The 17,761-nt window shown below is 40.4% G+C and overlaps 1 protein-coding gene across 5 annotated transcripts in view; it reads right to left on the bottom strand.

Moving 5' to 3' along the window:
- LOC140494638 (leucine-rich repeat and immunoglobulin-like domain-containing nogo receptor-interacting protein 2) overlaps nt 1-17,761 on the bottom strand; it is a 174,688-nt gene that overhangs the window by 138,212 nt on the left and 18,715 nt on the right. For 2 of the 5 annotated variants that reach the window (XM_072594040.1, XM_072594036.1), the window contains exon 1: nt 14,343-14,511. The exons of 2 other annotated variants lie outside the window; for them this stretch is intronic. Coding sequence is in view for 1 of the 3 variants with exons in the window: in XM_072594036.1 (XP_072450137.1) it covers nt 14,343-14,345 (3 nt within the window). In the remaining 2 variants the exon portion in view is untranslated. Of the gene's footprint in view, nt 1-2,926; nt 2,992-14,342; nt 14,512-17,761 lie in introns of those variants that run through there. One more of the 5 variants, XM_072594041.1, reaches the window with a different exon arrangement.

Here is a 17,761-nt window from a genome sequence, read left to right as displayed (position 1 = left end):
TCTATGAATCATAAACCTTCAATGAACTTATCAGAAATGTCATGATGAGTCTGCAGTGAAGCAAGCTTGCATAATGAGCCTCCACTGAATTGGATGTAAAAAAAATGTTATAGATGTAGCTTTATTAATGGTTCCAGCGTAGCGTTCATCCTGCCAGCCTCTGTTTATATTTTTGGGACTATGGAACTGAGCTTCACTTGCTTCCGCCTTGTCCAAACCAGCACATTTCTGGCCTCAATGTCAACATCACCGAAAACAAATGCAAAATCCATCAGCTCTGGACTTGATTTCAATGGGAAATGACAGCTCTAACTGAAGCATTCATATGTGCAGGGTAGACAAGCTCAGGAAACTGGAACATTTATTCTCATTATACCTAGAGTCAGACCTGATCTTTCACTTAGAACATCTTGACAGCAAAATATATCAATCGGAAATAAAAATCCATCAGCGTTACCTTTCAGTTTGTTTACGCCGTTCAATATATTTAGATTCTTAATGAATTTTTTAAAGTGCTGGGAGATATCTAAAACTTAATTTATCATTGGTGAAGATGATCCTTTTCTAATTCAATCTTGCTGGAGGCCTCTTGGAGCAAAATAAAGCAAAGATAATGATAGAAGAGATGGCTTTGAACTTAGCAGCAATCAGCAATGAGCAAAAATGTAAGTGGCAGCTCTAATTTAAACATATCACAAATTAAGTTTTACCTCTGAGATAAAACATTTAAACATTTTTAAAACTATCAGCATTACCTCTGTAAAGCAGTTGTTAAAAAAAAATGCCATGCATCAACTTACAACTTAATTTTCCACAAACGATTGTATCAGCACTTTTATTACTAAAATGCAGTTTTATTTTCTGCACAAAGTGAAGATGTAACAAAAGCAACCAGAAAACAAAATGCCATTTAAGGCTGTTTGATATTTGTTGGTGACATAAAATCAGTGTTCAGAATTTTCCATAAAAACAGAATTTCCAAGAAAGATGTCATTTGAACAAACCAATCCTATTGTCTACGAAGATGCCACGACTTTGTGAACAAAGATGGAGCTACAAGTCTCAGTAGCTTTTGTCAATGTCAGTACAGCTCTGTAGCATTCTCAGCCATCATCTCAAACGTTTCCTGTGCTCAACTCCATTACATAGCTCATTCTGTCATGACAGCTCTCAGGGAAAGATCAATATCAACCTATATTTCTAATGTTAGACCATCAACCCAAAATTTATATTGTTCAATGTAACCACGAGATCTTTCTTGCAGGCTTCATAGCCCAGTCATCAGGCTCACATGAAGGTTGAGGTCTGTCTGGTGAGTGATATGATCATATGAATGAGCAACTGGAGTAGGCCATTCAGCCCTTCAAGAAAGCTCTGCCATTCAATCCTATCATGGATGATCAGATTTTAAATCCTAAATTCCTACCTACTGCAGATAATCCCACTGTTTTTTAATAAGCAACCATGCCTTGAAATTATTCAAAGATTCCGCTCCCACTATCTTCCGAAGAAGAGTTCCAAAGACTCGTGAGTCTGAAGGAAAAATGCCTCTTACCACAACCTCAAACGTGTAACCTTTTATTTTCAATACATAACCTCTGGTAGTAGCTTCTACCACCACAGGGGCATCCTTTCCACATCCAACCTGTCAAGATTGCACAGGATTTTATACGTTTCTGTCAAGTTACCGCTTACTCATCTAACCTCTAGCAAATACAAGCCTAGCCATTCCGCAAAAGAGAACCACCTATTCCAGATATTAGTCAAGTAGGAGCCCTCTGAATTGTCTCCATTGCATTTACATTGTTCCATAATCAGGGAGACTAACATTATTTATAGTGATCCAGATGCGGTTTCACCAATTCTCTCTCTTGCAGAAGCATAACCTTCTTGTTCTTAAGCACTCAATTTCCCTCACAATAAAGGATAATATTCTTGAGCTTTCCTAACTACTTGCTGTTCTACTCACATAATAATCTCTTGTGATTTATGCACTAGGACACAGAGTTATGCAATCTTCCAAATTTTAGACAATATGCTTATTTTTTATTTATCCCATCAAATTGGACAATTTCAAATGTTCATACATTATATAGCATTTGCCAGATCTTTGCCCACTCTGTGAATCTATCTACAGTATATTCTTTTGTAACTACTTACGTCATTGTGGTCTGGCATGAGCATGGGCACAGGGCAGTCTGCAGCTCTTACTGAAACAGGGTAAGCGAGGGACAGCTTCTAATCCTACTGGAGCTTTACTAACACCTCACCCCCTATAGCCACCTCAATTCGCCACAATTCCACAACCCCCCCATCCAGGTCTGTGACAGGAAGACCACCTCAAGGAAGATGCACTGTTCTCTGCTACCTGTAGGAATCTGGATATCAACTGAATAACCCCAGAATATAGTAAGACATTGCACGGCTCTGTAATGCTGAAGAGTCTAGATGTCTTAGCACATAAAAGATTTGTCATGAATGACCATTAGCAGATCAATTGCATTGTTTGCAGTTGGATAGCCCTGCCACACTAACCTTTCTTTCCCCATCCGATTTCGAAAATAATGATGTGGGGGAATGAAGAGGAAGCAGCTTGGAGCCAGGTACACTGTCTGGCAGTGCTATTTTTAGTGCCAATCTGCTTTCATCGCTGACCCTACTTACACTTAAAATGTCAATATATGGATTTAGATTAATCAATCCCATTGCCATACTAATCAACATTAATGTTAGAATAATCAGCTCCAATATCAGATTAGTCAACCCCAATACCAGATCAGTCATCTCCAATTCCAGACTAGTTTAGCCCAATGAAGGCAAATTATTATTGATGCTGGAGATCTGAAACAAACACCAAAGGTGGAGAAATTTGGCAGATTTGGCAGTATCTGGGAAAGAGTTAATGTCTTGAGTTCAAATGTCTCACCTTCAGAACTGTTTGTTCTATGTCTCCCTGGAGAGTATCATAGAATCATAGAATGTAGGACATTCCTTGTTTCAGTCCTATTCAGGCCCTCAACCCACAACTCTTCCTCAAATAGATCCATGATGTCATCAATGCTGCTTCCTGCTCTCATCTGGAATTGGAAAAAATTTATCAATTTCACTTACAATTTCCATTCTTCTCCCACCCAGGCACATCTACAACTCTGTCTTCCCCTTTTTTGACTTCTCTCTTTCTATTTCTGGAGATAGACTATCTACTAATATCAACTACAAGCTCACCGACTCTTACAGTTAACTTGACCACACATCATCACACTTCGCTTCCTCCAAGGACTCCATTCCATTCTCCCAGTTTTTCCATTTCTGTTGCTTCTGTTCCAATGATGTTACCTTTCACTGGGGTGCCCCTAACATTAGTGACCTTTTCCTCAACTGAGGACTCCTGCTCAATGTGTTTGACAGGGTCTTCACGCGTTTCCAATCCATTTTCCTCACTTCTGCTCTCACTGCTTCCCAATCTTCCCAGAACAATTCTCGGCTTCCCCTTGTCCTTTCTTTCCATCCCACTAGTCCATGCATTCAAAGGATTATCCTCCATCATTCTGTCATCTATAGCAGGAGGCCATCACCAAACACATCTTTCCTTCTCCTCCATTGTCAGCATTCCATAGGGATAGTGACATCTTACAGCAATCCTCCATCACTCATAACACTTCTGCACTCCCTCTTGACATCTTCCCATGCAATTGCAGAAGTTGTAATACTTGACCATTCTCTTCCGTCCTCCTCACCATCCAAGGCCCCTTATGGACCTTCCATATGAAGCAACATTTTACTTGTACTTCTTTCAAGTTATCGACGTTTCGGGTCCGAAACGTCGATTCTCCTGCTCCTTGGATGCTTCCTGACCTGCTACGCTTTTCCAGCAACACATTTTCAGCTCTGATCTCCAGCATCTGCAGTCCTCACTCTCTCCTTCTTTCAAGTTAGTCTATACAAACTCTCTTACAATGTAGAGTCCTTTAGATTGATGAGATGAAACACAGACTGGGTAACTGCTTTGCAGTGCATCTCCACTCTGCCCATAGGAATGACCCTGACCTTCGAGTTGTGGACTATTTCAATAAAACACCTAGTTCTCATGCAATCATTTCTGACCTGGGCCTGCTGTAATGTCCCAATAAACTATAATGCAACTCGAGGAAGAGCATCACACTTCCTGCTTAGGTACTTTACAGCCTTGAGGTGTCAATATTGAACTCCACAACACCAAAGCCTGATTACATGATGCCCATTCTCTATTCCCCTTAAATTCATCTCATCCTTATGCCGATTATACTCTACTTTGCTCTCAGCTACTTTCATCTTTCCACACCTTCATTTAGATCCATTTTCTATCAATTTCTCTTCTGCCCTATTGAGCAACATTTCGCCTTTTGTACTGGGCATCCAAACCAACTGTTCCCCTCGCTCCTCCTCCTCCTCAGTCAAATTGTAAAATCCACCATTTAAAAGACAAAAGTTCTGGAAGAAATCATATTGAACTGAAATCATTAACTTGGTTTCTCTCTCCACAGATGCTGTGTTTGTACTCAACCTCAGGTTACACTGGTCATTCCAATATAAGAGCAGTCAATACAAATGTGAGGTTGTGCGTTCCCCAATATCAGACAATTTTATATCTTAAGCTGTGGCCTACTTTCACCTGTAAATTTTAAAACAATACCTTTCTAGGTCAGGCATTTTTTCTTTAACTACAGACTCTGATCTATTTAACCAAGCAGCGGGGCAGCCGTGAGAAAGAAAAAATATTAATTAGACAGTCAAAGAAAGCTGGATTTCAAAGGAAAGTGGTAGTCATTGCAATGGCTGATACCAAAACAACATGACAAATGGAAAAGTATTGCAACATATCAGTACTCCTAGGGAGGGAATTAGGGGTTGGATTTTCTTATTGATCATTTAACACAGTTATTACACTGTGAAATGAGTTCAATCATTTGTACTGAGGGATAAACAGCACCCCTCTTCATCTCACCTCAATCTGACATGATCTCTTATGAGTGAACTTGTAGGAGTATTTGTTGATCAATGAATGAGTGTATGGTCGATTACTAACTCTCCCTAGGAATATATGCCTTATTACTGAGGCTTCATACTTAATGTATTTTCAGACTTAAATTTTGAAGGATTATGGAAAAATAGATTAATTTCTCGTTCAGTAGGCAAGTTTAGTTTTTTTGCAGAATGAAAGGGTAATTTTTTTGTAAAAAGTCACTTCTGGTAAACCACCTGACTTCAGCTAATCGTTTGGACTTACTTCTTCGAAATGACCAGTCTGGTTTTATGTGCTGCTTCTTTGAACAATGTTTTACTTGGAGGTAGCTTGATCTTCAGTTGGGACAGAGGAGGGGGGGGGGGGAGAGGGGAGACTATGGTGGAAAGGGCTGCACAGCTCACTGTGCTCCTGTTTCTAAAACACTCTGATTGTGAATCCAGTGTGAAATGTGATCATTCTCTTGAAGAAGGTGTGGGAAACTTTTCAATATTCTGCTTACTGAGCAAGCTGCATCTGCCAAGATCAGGAGACAACTGCACATGCCAAGTGGCCTGTCTATGTACATCAGAATGACAGATCAACAGCCATGTAAACATTCCACACTTCTTTCCTTTTGCTTCAAGAACTAGTAATTATTAGCTAAAAGTTTTTATTCCATAGTGAATCGTTGCAAGGCGAAATCCATTTTCTCCCCCTATTTTCATATTACAAACAATGCGTTTGGGAGTTCTGCACTTTTTGACTTTTTATCTGGTATATTAACCAAACAAAATACTCCCCGCCCGTTTCCTTCGGTGAATCAAGGTTCCTCTGTATCTGGTTTCCTCATATGAAAAAGAACAATTCAATCACCCTACTAAAGGTAAAATTGCCACAGTCCTGCCAATCTATTGGGCTGCTCTCTCATTAGAGAGAGAGATAACTGGTGGTGCTTTAATATGGGGGTCACCACCAGCGAGGGGAGAGGTTGAGAAGGAAAGGAATTGAATCACTTTGTATCACAAACCAGCTGTCTAACTAACTGAGCTAACCAACCCCTAGATGATCACTTTCCTAAACCCTGGGAAAAGGAATAAAATCATGACACCAAATGCACACAAACACTGGTATAACATTTAAAAATGACAGACCACCTAATTCAAAATGTAAGATTGAGAATATTCAGTCAATGGGGCTCTTGACTCCTTTGGGTTACCCTAAAATCACGAGGTTTTTTTTCACAATATTTATCCTCAGTAGTAGAGAAGTGTGTCAGTATCTATGAGTTCTCAGTGAATAGGTTTTCTCTAATTTGCTTGATGACTGGTTGCTGGGTTTTGAGGGAGCATGAGAGATACAGAGAAAGGAAGAACAAGCCTTCCAGTTTTGCTGCTGTGAATCTATTTTCTTTTCTCTGTTCTAATCAAAAGCAGTTACCTAAAATGCAATTCATTTGCGTACCCTTTTGGCTGGCTTCATTATTTTTTTCCAAGTTGGATAGCAGGCAAGTCTTCACTGCAATACGTACAAGTTTTGAAAGATGTAATTCAAACAGATAATACAGATCTGAGTGACTCCTTTCTGTTATTTTAATGTATTCATTTCAGTTCAGACTGGATCATATTTATTTGATGGTTTCATTAACTGCACGAACCTGTGGTCAGGTGATCATTGCAGCCATCTTAATTCAGTATTTATTTATAATAGTCCAAGAATGGTCCCACCCATTAGTAATGAAATGATAGAAGTCGAACAGTGATTGTCTATTTTACTATTATCTTAGCATTGTTTCATTTTCCCAACAAAAGGCATTGCTAATAAACACTTTAAATTGAGTCCCTTAAAAGCTCTCTTTTAAAAGCTGTGCTTACTGTGTAATAAGATGTATTCAGTGTGGCTACACTAAGCACGCAAGATAAAATAAAGTCGTAAAGAAGTAAGGTAAGAATATGTTTTAAATATATTGCAGGCATTTTGGCCCAGATTCATGATAAAATAAAGGAGCTATCTATGCTAGGTGAAAGTGAGGACTGCAGATGCTGGAGAGTCAGAGTCGAAAAGTGTGGTGCTGGAAAAGCACAGCAAGTCAGGCAGCATCTGAGGAGCAGGAGAGCCGATGTTGCGGGCATAAGCCCTTCATGGATCTATCAATGCTCACTGCTATTGGGGACTAAATTGAGAAATATCTTCTGTCAAGTGCACAAGTATTGTTATACATTGCAATCAGGAAGTTCCTCTCCAAGAAGTCTTGCTTTTCCAGAGACTTTGCTATACAGGCATCTCGCAGAGAAGCCAAACAATGAAGAGCAATTCAAAGTTTTTGTGCTTACAGAGTATTTGCTCAACAAACATGATAGAAAATGTTTCAAGTTGTCTATTCCAGTAAAAGTGGATTTTGAACAGCACAATTAACTTGAATAATTACCAAACAATCTTTCTAGTACAAAAAATTCACATTTATAAATGCAAAGCCACATTCCTTCATTGGTTGCAATTTAAACAATTAAAAATAAGTAAATAACATGTCATTTCTACCTGTTGTTTCTCCTCTTCCATCTCTATCACATCTTCCTTTTCCTTTATTTCATTTTCTAACCTGACATTAGATATTCTTATACTTCCTGATTTAAACATTAACTATTCTTTGTTGGATTAGTTTAAATTGGATTAGAAGATATAACATTGCTTTTTCAAGATTATATGTGCAAGATATAGGACTTGCATATTTTGTCAGCATTATACTGTCCATAGCTCTTTAGCAGAAATAACAATTTACAAGTGACTGATGATAAACAGCAGGCAAATAAAGTTACTGTAATTCTAATACTATTGGGTATTCACATCCTAATTGTTGCAGAGCTGGCTCCCTACAGCCTAATTTACTCTGAGGAGGTCCTGTAGGGTTGAGCATGACTTGCTTCCACTGCAGCTCTTTGAGAAAGTTAAAAATCTAAGGACAATCTAAGCCACATATGGGGTACGTGGTACTTTAAGAGTTCAATAGGTAAATTGTTTGAAACTTTATGTGCTCTGTTTGATGTCTCAGCTTCAGCTTTGTAAGTTCACAATGGAACCTTTTGATATGTTTGATCTTTCAACCCCATTCTTGCACTTTCTCCCTGTAACCCTTGATCCCTTTCATATGCGAGAACCTATCTATCTCATTCTTAAATATCCTCAATAAGTTGGCTTCCACAGCCTTCAATGACAATGAATTCCATCGAGTCACTGTTCTCTAGTTGAAGAATTTTCTCCTTATCTCTGTTCTAAAAGGTCTTCCCTCTACCCTAAGGCTGTACCCTCAGGCCCTAGTCTCTCCTATCAATGGAAACATCCACTCTGTCCAGGCCATTCAGTATTCTGTTTGTTTCAATTAGGTCCCCCCTCATCCTTCTAAACTCCATCAAATATCGATCCAGAATCATCAAACATTCCTCATATGTTAATTCCTGGGACCATTCTCATGAACCTCCCCAGAACACACTCCAGGGCCAATACATCCTTCCTGAGATATGGGGCCCAAAACTGCACACAATACTCCAAATGTGGTCTGACCAGAGCCTTATACAGCCTCAGAAGTACATCCTTGCTTTTCAATTGAAGTCCTGTCAAAATAAATGCCATCATTGCATTTACCTTCATAACTACTGACTCAACCTGCAAATTTACCTTGAGAGAATCTGGACTGGAACTCCCAAGTCTCTTTGCACTTAAGACTTCTGGATTTTCTCCCTACTTAGAAAATAGTCCTTGCCTCTATTCTTCCTACCAAAGTGAATGACTTAATGCTTTCCCATATCATATCCATCTGCGACTCTCCCAACCTGTCTAAGTCATTCTGCAGCCTCCCCGTATCCTCAATGCTACCTGTCCCTCTATCTGTCTCTCTACCTATCGTTGTCTCATCTTCAAACTTAGCTAGAATGCACTCAGTTCCTTCATCTCAATTATTAATGTATAAAGTGAAAAGTTGTGGTCCCAACACTGAGCCTTGCAGAACACTACTTGTCACTGGCTGCCATCCTGAGAAGGACCCATTTATCCCCACTCTCTGCTTCCAACCAGACAGTGAAGCTTCTATCCATGCTAACACCTTGCCTCGAACACCATGGGTCCTTACCTTACTCAGTAGCCTCCTGTGTGGACCTTATCAAAGGCCTTCTTGAAGTCAGGGTTGATAATATCCATTTGCATTCTAGCAGATTTGTCAGGCATGACCTCCCCTTGATGAAACCATGCTGACATTGCCCTATTCTACCAGACACTTCCAAATATTCTAAAATCTCATTGTTCACAACGGATTTCAGGATCTTATCCACGACTGACTTTAGGCTAATTGGTCTGAATTTTCCATCTTTTGCCTTACTCTGTTTTTAAACAGGGGTGTCACGTTAACAATTTTCCAGTCCTCTGGGACCCTCCCTGACTCTAATGATTCCTGAAAGATCACTTCTAACACCTTTACTATCTCTTCAGCTATCTTCCTTAGAACCCTGGGGTCTAGTCCATCTGGTTCAGGTGATTTATCTATCTTCTCCCTCTCAAATTGCATAGCAAATTCAATCATATTATGATCACTGCCTCCTAAAGGAACATAAGATGAATGAACCTTTATCAAGTCTCCCTCATTGCACAACACTAAATCCAGTATTGCCTGTTCCCTCATGGGCTCCACCACCAGCTGCTCCAAAAAGCCATCATGTAGACATTCCATAAATTCCTTTTCTTGCAATCCACTAAATTTTCTCAGTCCACCATGATCACTGTAACTTTGCCTTTCCTACCCATCTTTTCTATCTCCTGGTGTATCTTGTGTCCCAGCTCCTGACTACTGTTTGGAAGCCTGTACATAACTCCAGCTATGTTTTTTTTTACCTTTGTGGCTCCTCGATTCTACCCACACAGATTCTACATCATCTGACCCTTCTTCATTTCTGAGTATTGATGTAATTTCTTATCTTATTAATAAGGCACCCTCACCCTCTCTCCCCAAATCCCCCACCTGCCTCTCTTTTTGAGAGGATGTATATCCTTCAATATTCAGCTCCCAATCCTGATCCCCTTGCAGGCACGTCTCCGTGATGCCCAACACGTCATACCTGCCAATTTCAATCTCTGCAATAAGCTCAATTACCTTATTCCTTATACTGCATGCATTCAGATCTAACACCTTTAATCCTGTATTAACCATCTCTCTTCCCATTGTCATTCATTTGTCCAGTGTGTTTGAAGTTTGATTGCTAACCCTTTCCAAACACTGTGTTCTATTTGTGTCTGTGTTGGAGATCTTAATAACTTCTCCTGGGATCTGCGATCTTACCTCCTCCTTTAATTCAGGCTTTCTAATTTCACTGATAACTAACTCTCCCCCCATCCCTGTTTACTTTAAAGCCCTGTCTACAGCCCGAGTTATGTGATTCACTAGGACTCTGCTCCCAGCACAGTTCAGATGAACAGGTCCTTTCTTCCCCAGTACTGGTGCCAATGTCCCATGAATTCAAACCCATTTCTCCCAAACCAATCTTTGAGCCACATATTTACCTGGTTAATCTTATTGACCCTGTGCCAATTAGCTCATGGCTCAGGTAGTAATCCAGAGATTATTACCTTTTTGCTCCTGCTTCTGACATGGGCCAGCCTCAAAGAATACTCATGACTGATCCATTTACACAATACTTCTGCATTTTAATACTGCACCAGCAATTCTCATTGTAATACTGCAGCAAGGATGCTGTGTGTTCAGGGATACCCACCCAGCTCATGGACTGGACTCGGCTGTATCTCTGGATTCTTCTTTCACTGTCTCGGTGTTCTGAGCCAACCTTTGATGCTCACAGCATTCCAGCCTCACTTTTGCTTTTTGCATTGTCCATAGCATGAGAGATACCAGACTCATGTTACTGTTGTTAGATTAGATTATCTACTGTGTAGAAACAGGCCCTTCGGCCCAACAAGTCCACACCAACCCTCCGAAGACCAACCCACCCAGACCCATTGCCCACATTTACCTCTTCACTTGACACTATGAGCAATTTAGCATGGCCAATTCACCTAACCTGCACATTTCTGGACTGTGGGAGGAAACCGGAGCACCCAGAGGAAACCCACATAGACACGGGGAGAATGTGCAAACTCCACACAGACAGTTGCCTGAGGTAGGAACTGAACCCAGATCTCTGGCACTGTCAGGCAGCAGTGCTAACCACTGTGCCACCGTGCCGCCCACTAGAAATCCATGTTGTCTTCCATAGAAATCCATAGAATCCTGACAGTGTGGATCCAGGCTATTTGGCCCAACAAGTCCACACCAATCCTCTGAAGAGAATCCCCTGCCCTATCCCTGTAACCCTTCATTCTCCATTGCTAACACATCTAACCCTATATATCCCTGGACACGACAGGGAAATCTAGCATGGCCAATCCACCTAATCTGTACATCTTTGGACTTTGGAAGAAAATGGAGCACCCAGAGGAAACCCAAGCAAGTACGGGGAGAATGTGCAAACTCCACACAGACAGTCACCTGAGGCTGGGCGTGAACCTGGGTCCCTGGCACCGTGAGGCAGCAGTGCTACCCACTGAGCCACTGTGACACCCCATCTTACTGTGCTGCTTAACACAGAAACAAAGCCAGGCAGCTTGCCAGCTGGTTCAGTCAAGGAGAATAGACTTCAGTTGGAGTTCCCAGCACTGTGAGTGAAGGGCAGCCTCTGACACCAGTCTTACTGCCCGATTGAGGGCGGTATTCCTCATGAAGTGAGACAGAGGTAGGCATTATGGGAGATGAAAGTGGACACTACAGCTATTACTGTTGGTGCAGGTGGTGAAGTGTCCCAGTGAATGAACAAGCAGTGCAGAGGACTTATAGTCTGCTTAACGGTATTGCTTAATGGTGAGCATGAGTGACTGAGAAAATGTTACAGGCAGTAATGTGGTAGAGCATGAATCTTGGTTGGAACTGAGTATAGTAGCAGAGATGGAGTCAGTGTGAGGTATTGGAGAGCACATTTGCTCATGGATGGAGAATTCCATTGACCTTCTTCTTACATTTCCAGCAAATTGTGTTTTTGCTTCTTCGTAGTTGTTGTGCATTCTTCCAAACAACTGAGACTGCTTTTACCTAGGTGTCCAGTTCCGTCCAGGCTAGCATGGATTGGTGTCATGGTCTGGAGGAAGAAAAAGTCCCATCTCTGCATCACCCTATCCAACAGGACCAGCTGGACACTGCCCACAAAGGAGGACCCTAACTACCCCTGTCTGACATATCCAGGGAAAAAGTCAACAGCTGTAACAGTGCCTGTCTGAGTGAAAAACAAGCTTTTAGAGATGGCAGGTTGTAAGGGATGCCAGGAATTCCAAATGTCTAAGCAGTAACGAGTTGTTCTGGGTATGGGGCTATGTAGGATCAGGCAGGAATTGGACATTTCTACATAGGTAGTTCATGTGCTGGGTTTGGTAAGGTATGACAAGAGAACTCATAAAGCTTTGCATGGGAAACTCTCCGAAAAATTCAATGCAACTCAGACTGAGCCAAAAAGTTTAAGATTCATCCTGAGGAAAGGTCACCAATCTAATATGTTATCTATTTGTATCTTACCACAAATTTGCTGAGTACTTCTAGCATTCCCTGCTTTTCTTAATCCTAACAGCATATTTGTTGTAATAGAAATATTTTCACGGTATCACAGAAATGTTATGCAGAAGAAAGAGGCCATTTGGCCGTTCCAGTCTATACCAGCTCTCCAAATGAGCATTCTGACTTTGTGCCATTCTCCTGTCTTCTTCCCCTACCCTTGAAAAGTATTTCTATTCAAATCATCCTCCAATGCCCTCTTGAATACCTCCATCAGTTCCTGACAGTGCATTACAGACCGTGACAGAACGTTGTATGAAAAGGTTTTCTCTCACATCACATTTGTTTCTGTTGCAAAATACAAACTGCGTCTTCTCATACTTGATTGTGTTACACGCGGGAACAGGTTCTCATCTACACTATTGACCTCCATCATGATCAGATCCCCACTTAGTCTGCTTCTCTCCAAGGAGAACTGTTCCAACCTCTCAAAATAATCCCCATAGCTGAAGTTTCTCATCGTTGAAACTCTTCTGGTAAATCCTCTGTACTCTCTCCAATGTGATGCTCAAAACTGTACCCATACTCCAGTTGAGGTCTATCTTGCATTTTATACAAGTCCAGCACCACTTCCTGGATCTTATAGTCTACACCACTTTTAATAAAGTCTCGACACAATATGCTTTATGAACTACTGTCTCCCAGTCCTGTCACTTTCGATGATCTCTACACCTATATGTTCCAGTTCCTCTGCTCCTGTTCCTCATTTAGAATGATACCCCTATTTTATATTCTGTCCATTTCCTTCTTAACAAATATATATCTCATATGTTTCTGTGTTAAACTTCACCTGCACTACCTGCCCACTCTGCTAACCTGTCAATGACCTTGTCACTATCGTTGGAACAGTGTCGTCCTCTCAATTTACAATACTTCAAAATTTCTACCAAATAATTTATTACAACTGCCATATCAGTTATTGTGATTAGTTGAAATTCACTGTTCTTTGTCACATTTTTGACAAATATATTGCTTGGTGGTCATAAGCTAGACTGGAAAACATAGCAAAGTCAAAGATATTCATAATTAGAAGCAATCCCTTCATCTATCAAGCCACGTGGACTTTTGTACTTTCCAAATATTATAAATATCGACTGCAATTTAGTTATCTCACTTCAATAATTTACACGCAAGACCATAATTTCAGATTACTTTGACTCTTGCAGTTTTGATTTTCAAATCTCTCCATTTCTCAGTCATAATTTCTGGCCAATAATCAATATTACTCTTGGAAACTCTAATATAAACTTAACCAGGATGCTTGTGAAAGGTCCCACAATAGATTCAAACTTATTTAAGCCAGTTTATAGTTGGTTAACGATCTGAGCACTTAAAGTTTAAGTAGAATAAAAATATCTAGACAAAATACTGAGGCTCAAAATTCTATTTGCTGTTTTTACAATGTGCCAAAAATAAGCTCTGTAGACTTTTTTTGTATTAAACATATCAGCTAGCAGGTGAGTCATCCCAAAGTGAGATGCTCCCTTTCGGCAACACAAGAGGAGAAATTGATAAGATGTTGTTTGACCACTTTGGGTTTACACAATACACTGCTGCCACTAAAGCTGTGCTTCAACATTACAGTTAGATAGATCTTTCCACTGTGAGCACGCTAATTGAATGATTGCATTCTTGTTGAGGAGGGTTTGACAATCCATTTCAAATGAATCATAGCTTATATCCATCACAGTGAAACATAAACATATTATACAAACTTCCCCCTACCATTTTGTGAGCCGTTGATTGTGTTCTTTATCCTGGAATTAGGATAAGAATCTGAACACAGAATCCTCACTCCTGCTGTCAGTGTCACTCCACAATCAACAGAACAATGAGTACTCTGCAGGAAGTGACTGGTCAGCTGTTAGCATCTCCCCTCTGCTGAGAAAGAATGTTTTGTCCCATGCTGTGCTGCATTTAACAATGAGTCTTTTCTTTGATGTGCAATGTCCCACGTGCATAGGAGCTTGGTGCTGTAATCTGGGATCAGTACTCAAACTATGTCAGTGGATTATCAACTGCAAATTGATTTCTTTCTCTGATGCCTTGTGTGCACGTAAGTCAGTCTGTGATGTTGCATATTGTTGGCATTGTGGCACTATGTCCAGAACCCTATTTTGTTGATGTTAATGTTGCTTGGCAGGCAAAATAAACAGTGGGCCAAAAAAAACAGATGCAGTGGATGAAAAATAATACATTTAATTGTATAGGCTTTGCTGATCAATTTATGTATTCTGAGAGAGATACTAACAATCATTCAGTGTGGCAGAGGGAGAAAGCCCAATGGTACAAGCAGGGCTGGCAGTTATACACTGTGCCTGCTTATCATTTCCATTGACTTTAAGGAGTAGTGTGTATATTTGCTGTCCATAATACATGCTCTCTGTAAATTACCCCTTAGTACTGCTGGGCAGATTTCAGTTCCGTGGGTATTAGCTTCCCTTAATTTATTGTAAGCAATGTATGCAAGTAATGATGAGTTAAAATCAAATCGTAATAGAAAGAATCATAGTTTATTGTTATTGGTATTTTTTTTCAGAAAGCGCAGTGAAAAGTCTTTAAGTTGCATTACTCCAGCACCATTTTAATAACATATTAAATTGTTAAAAACAAATTAAGACAAAGTCCATCTTCATTCAATTCACGGCTCCAGGGCTCCTGAGATTGAGGAATCTCAGTCGGTTGCCAAAAGCTGATGCTGAAAGCTGTTGAAAGGTATCCCGGCTGTTCGAATCCTGGGCTGGATCCACCACAAAGCCAAAGAAGCCGCAGAAGCTGCCGCATGGAATCCTAGGTCCCTACAGACCCACTGTGCACCAAAGGGTCGTATCCAAAAAGTTGACTTCACCATCTCCCAATGCTGCATGGTTTGCTGTATTCTTCCAGCCTCCTGCTTGTCTACCTTGGATTCCAACATTTGCAGTTTTTTTGTTTCTAACCAAGTTTGTACCACAGCCAGGTCTCTACAAAGGATGCCCGCTTTGAGAAGTTCTCTGCCTCCCACAGACGTAAGTCCCTTTCTCACTGCCACAGAACCGAAGATGCAGCAGAAGCTGCTGTAAGGAATCCCGGGTCTCTGGAAACATGGACCTGGACCCAGCTCATCGCCAAAGCCACCGCTGAAGTAACCCGTCACGTTGGAGGACCCACCAGGATATGGCTGCAATGACCATCTGGAACGGCCGGATCCACACCACATTCTCCACGACAACAGCTTCTTGAAAGCTCTTTCCTGCCCCGAAGCCAGCAACATAAGGTACAATGAATTTTGATGTTAGAAAATAATTTAAAGGAAAGAAGAATGCGGCCTGGTGATCAGAAGCAGATGGGTCAGGGGCCTAAACACTTCATCTGCTGCTGCCACTTTTCAACAACTGATGATATTTATTAAAAATTACTCCATTAATTCTCAACCCATCTGTTCAATTTCACTGATTTCTTTAGCATTTGGACTGGTAGCAGTGAATTACTTTACTATCACTGAGACATATGTGGATATAAAGACAAAGTAATCTCAAAAGTTAGATTCAGGGGTGCTGATCACTAACCACAATAATCAGTAAACTTCATTGAAAGCAAAGTTTTTAAGTTATCAGTCAATATATCTATATAACTAAATATTTATTTATAACTAAGTATCTATAAGGTCTGATGTATCTTAAAGTATTGTTATAACCAAGTGAGGAAGGGGAATTAGCTCTCCACTTTTTAGCCCCCTCTGATTCCGTCGCAACAAATGGTTTTATTTCTTTTAGCACACAGCTTTAACCCTACAATTAAAACTCACTCCATTAGAAATGAGTGGAGTTAATTACCAAGGTTTTCTTTGGTGAAAGAAATCAGAATTTTATGCTTTACAAACCCTGAGAAAAATGATAAAAACATGACATCAAATGCAAGCAAACACAAACCTCAAGTTTATGAAGGAGACTGTCTCTTACAGATAAGGGAGAAAAAAAGGTGACGCCATTAAATCATCAACTTGTTCTGCTTACTCCAAGAACTCTGAAACAATAGCAACAGTGAAGTGATGGCAAAATGAAAGACGATCAGTGGGGGTGTCAAGTGGAAACAACATGGTCAAGAACTGGTGTTAAGTAGTGTGCTGATGGCAGGGATGAAAGGTAGACATGCTAATTAAAGAGAATAAGGTCAAGGATGCTGAAGGGTTGGCCACTGATACAATGGAAGATCTGTGTTGGGGAACCTTAGAGTGTTGTGCAATGATCTACAGCTGGAGGAAATCATGTAGATAGTGAAGATGCAAGGGGCTAGGATCAGTACTATTTTTCAATAGACAATCAAATAAATTCTGTAAACACCCTTGAGGTTTCATAACAAAATTAAAAATTCCAAAGGAAACTTACACCACTACAATTACAATATCATTTTGCAGGATAATGCTGTGTTGGCATGTACATGGTGCACTGCAGCAAGTCACGAAGGTTCCTTTGATAGCACATTCCAAACTTGTGACCTCTACCATCTAGAAGCATAAGGGAAGCAGATGCATGGGAAGACCACCACCTATAAGTTCATCCTGACTTGTAAATGCGTCATTGTTTTCTTGCTGTTGTTGGGTCAAAATCCTTGAACTCATTGCCAAACATCACTAATGGTGTATATACGTCTCACAGACTGTGGCCTTTCAGGAAAGTGGCTCACCTTAACCCGCTCAAGGTCAATCAAGGACGGCCAACAAAGACAGTTCGAGCCAGTGGCACATTGTATGAAACGATAATTTAAAATTACAAGATACAAATCGGGGCTTCTTCTCTCTTTCAGGTGAGATACCTTCCAATAAGCAGTCTCACACACACACACACACACCCCTCCATTCTTTTTGCAGGATAGATTGTAATTCAAGCTTCTAATAGAAGAGAGGAAAATGTACAGATCGCTTTCTTCTTGGTGATAGTATTCATGCTGCCACCATGATACACTACATCTTGTTTTCATTCTCTTAACAGGGCAGGCCTTTCTCAGTTTGTTTGGATTTTATGTTTATCTTGATTAATATAGCTCCAAATAAAATTTCCAATGGAAGCTCTACTGCTGTTGCCTGAAAAAAATTACATAGATTCAGAAAATAGCAGACAGTCAAGTGAGACAATGAGATGGTGAATGAGGCAGAAAGCTTATAT

This window comes from Chiloscyllium punctatum, chromosome 24 (assembly GCF_047496795.1).
Source record: "Chiloscyllium punctatum isolate Juve2018m chromosome 24, sChiPun1.3, whole genome shotgun sequence".
NCBI classification, from domain to species: Eukaryota; Metazoa; Chordata; class Chondrichthyes; order Orectolobiformes; family Hemiscylliidae; genus Chiloscyllium; species Chiloscyllium punctatum.
Note: the sequence above shows the minus strand (reverse complement) of the source record. Positions and strands in the feature narration are given on the sequence as shown.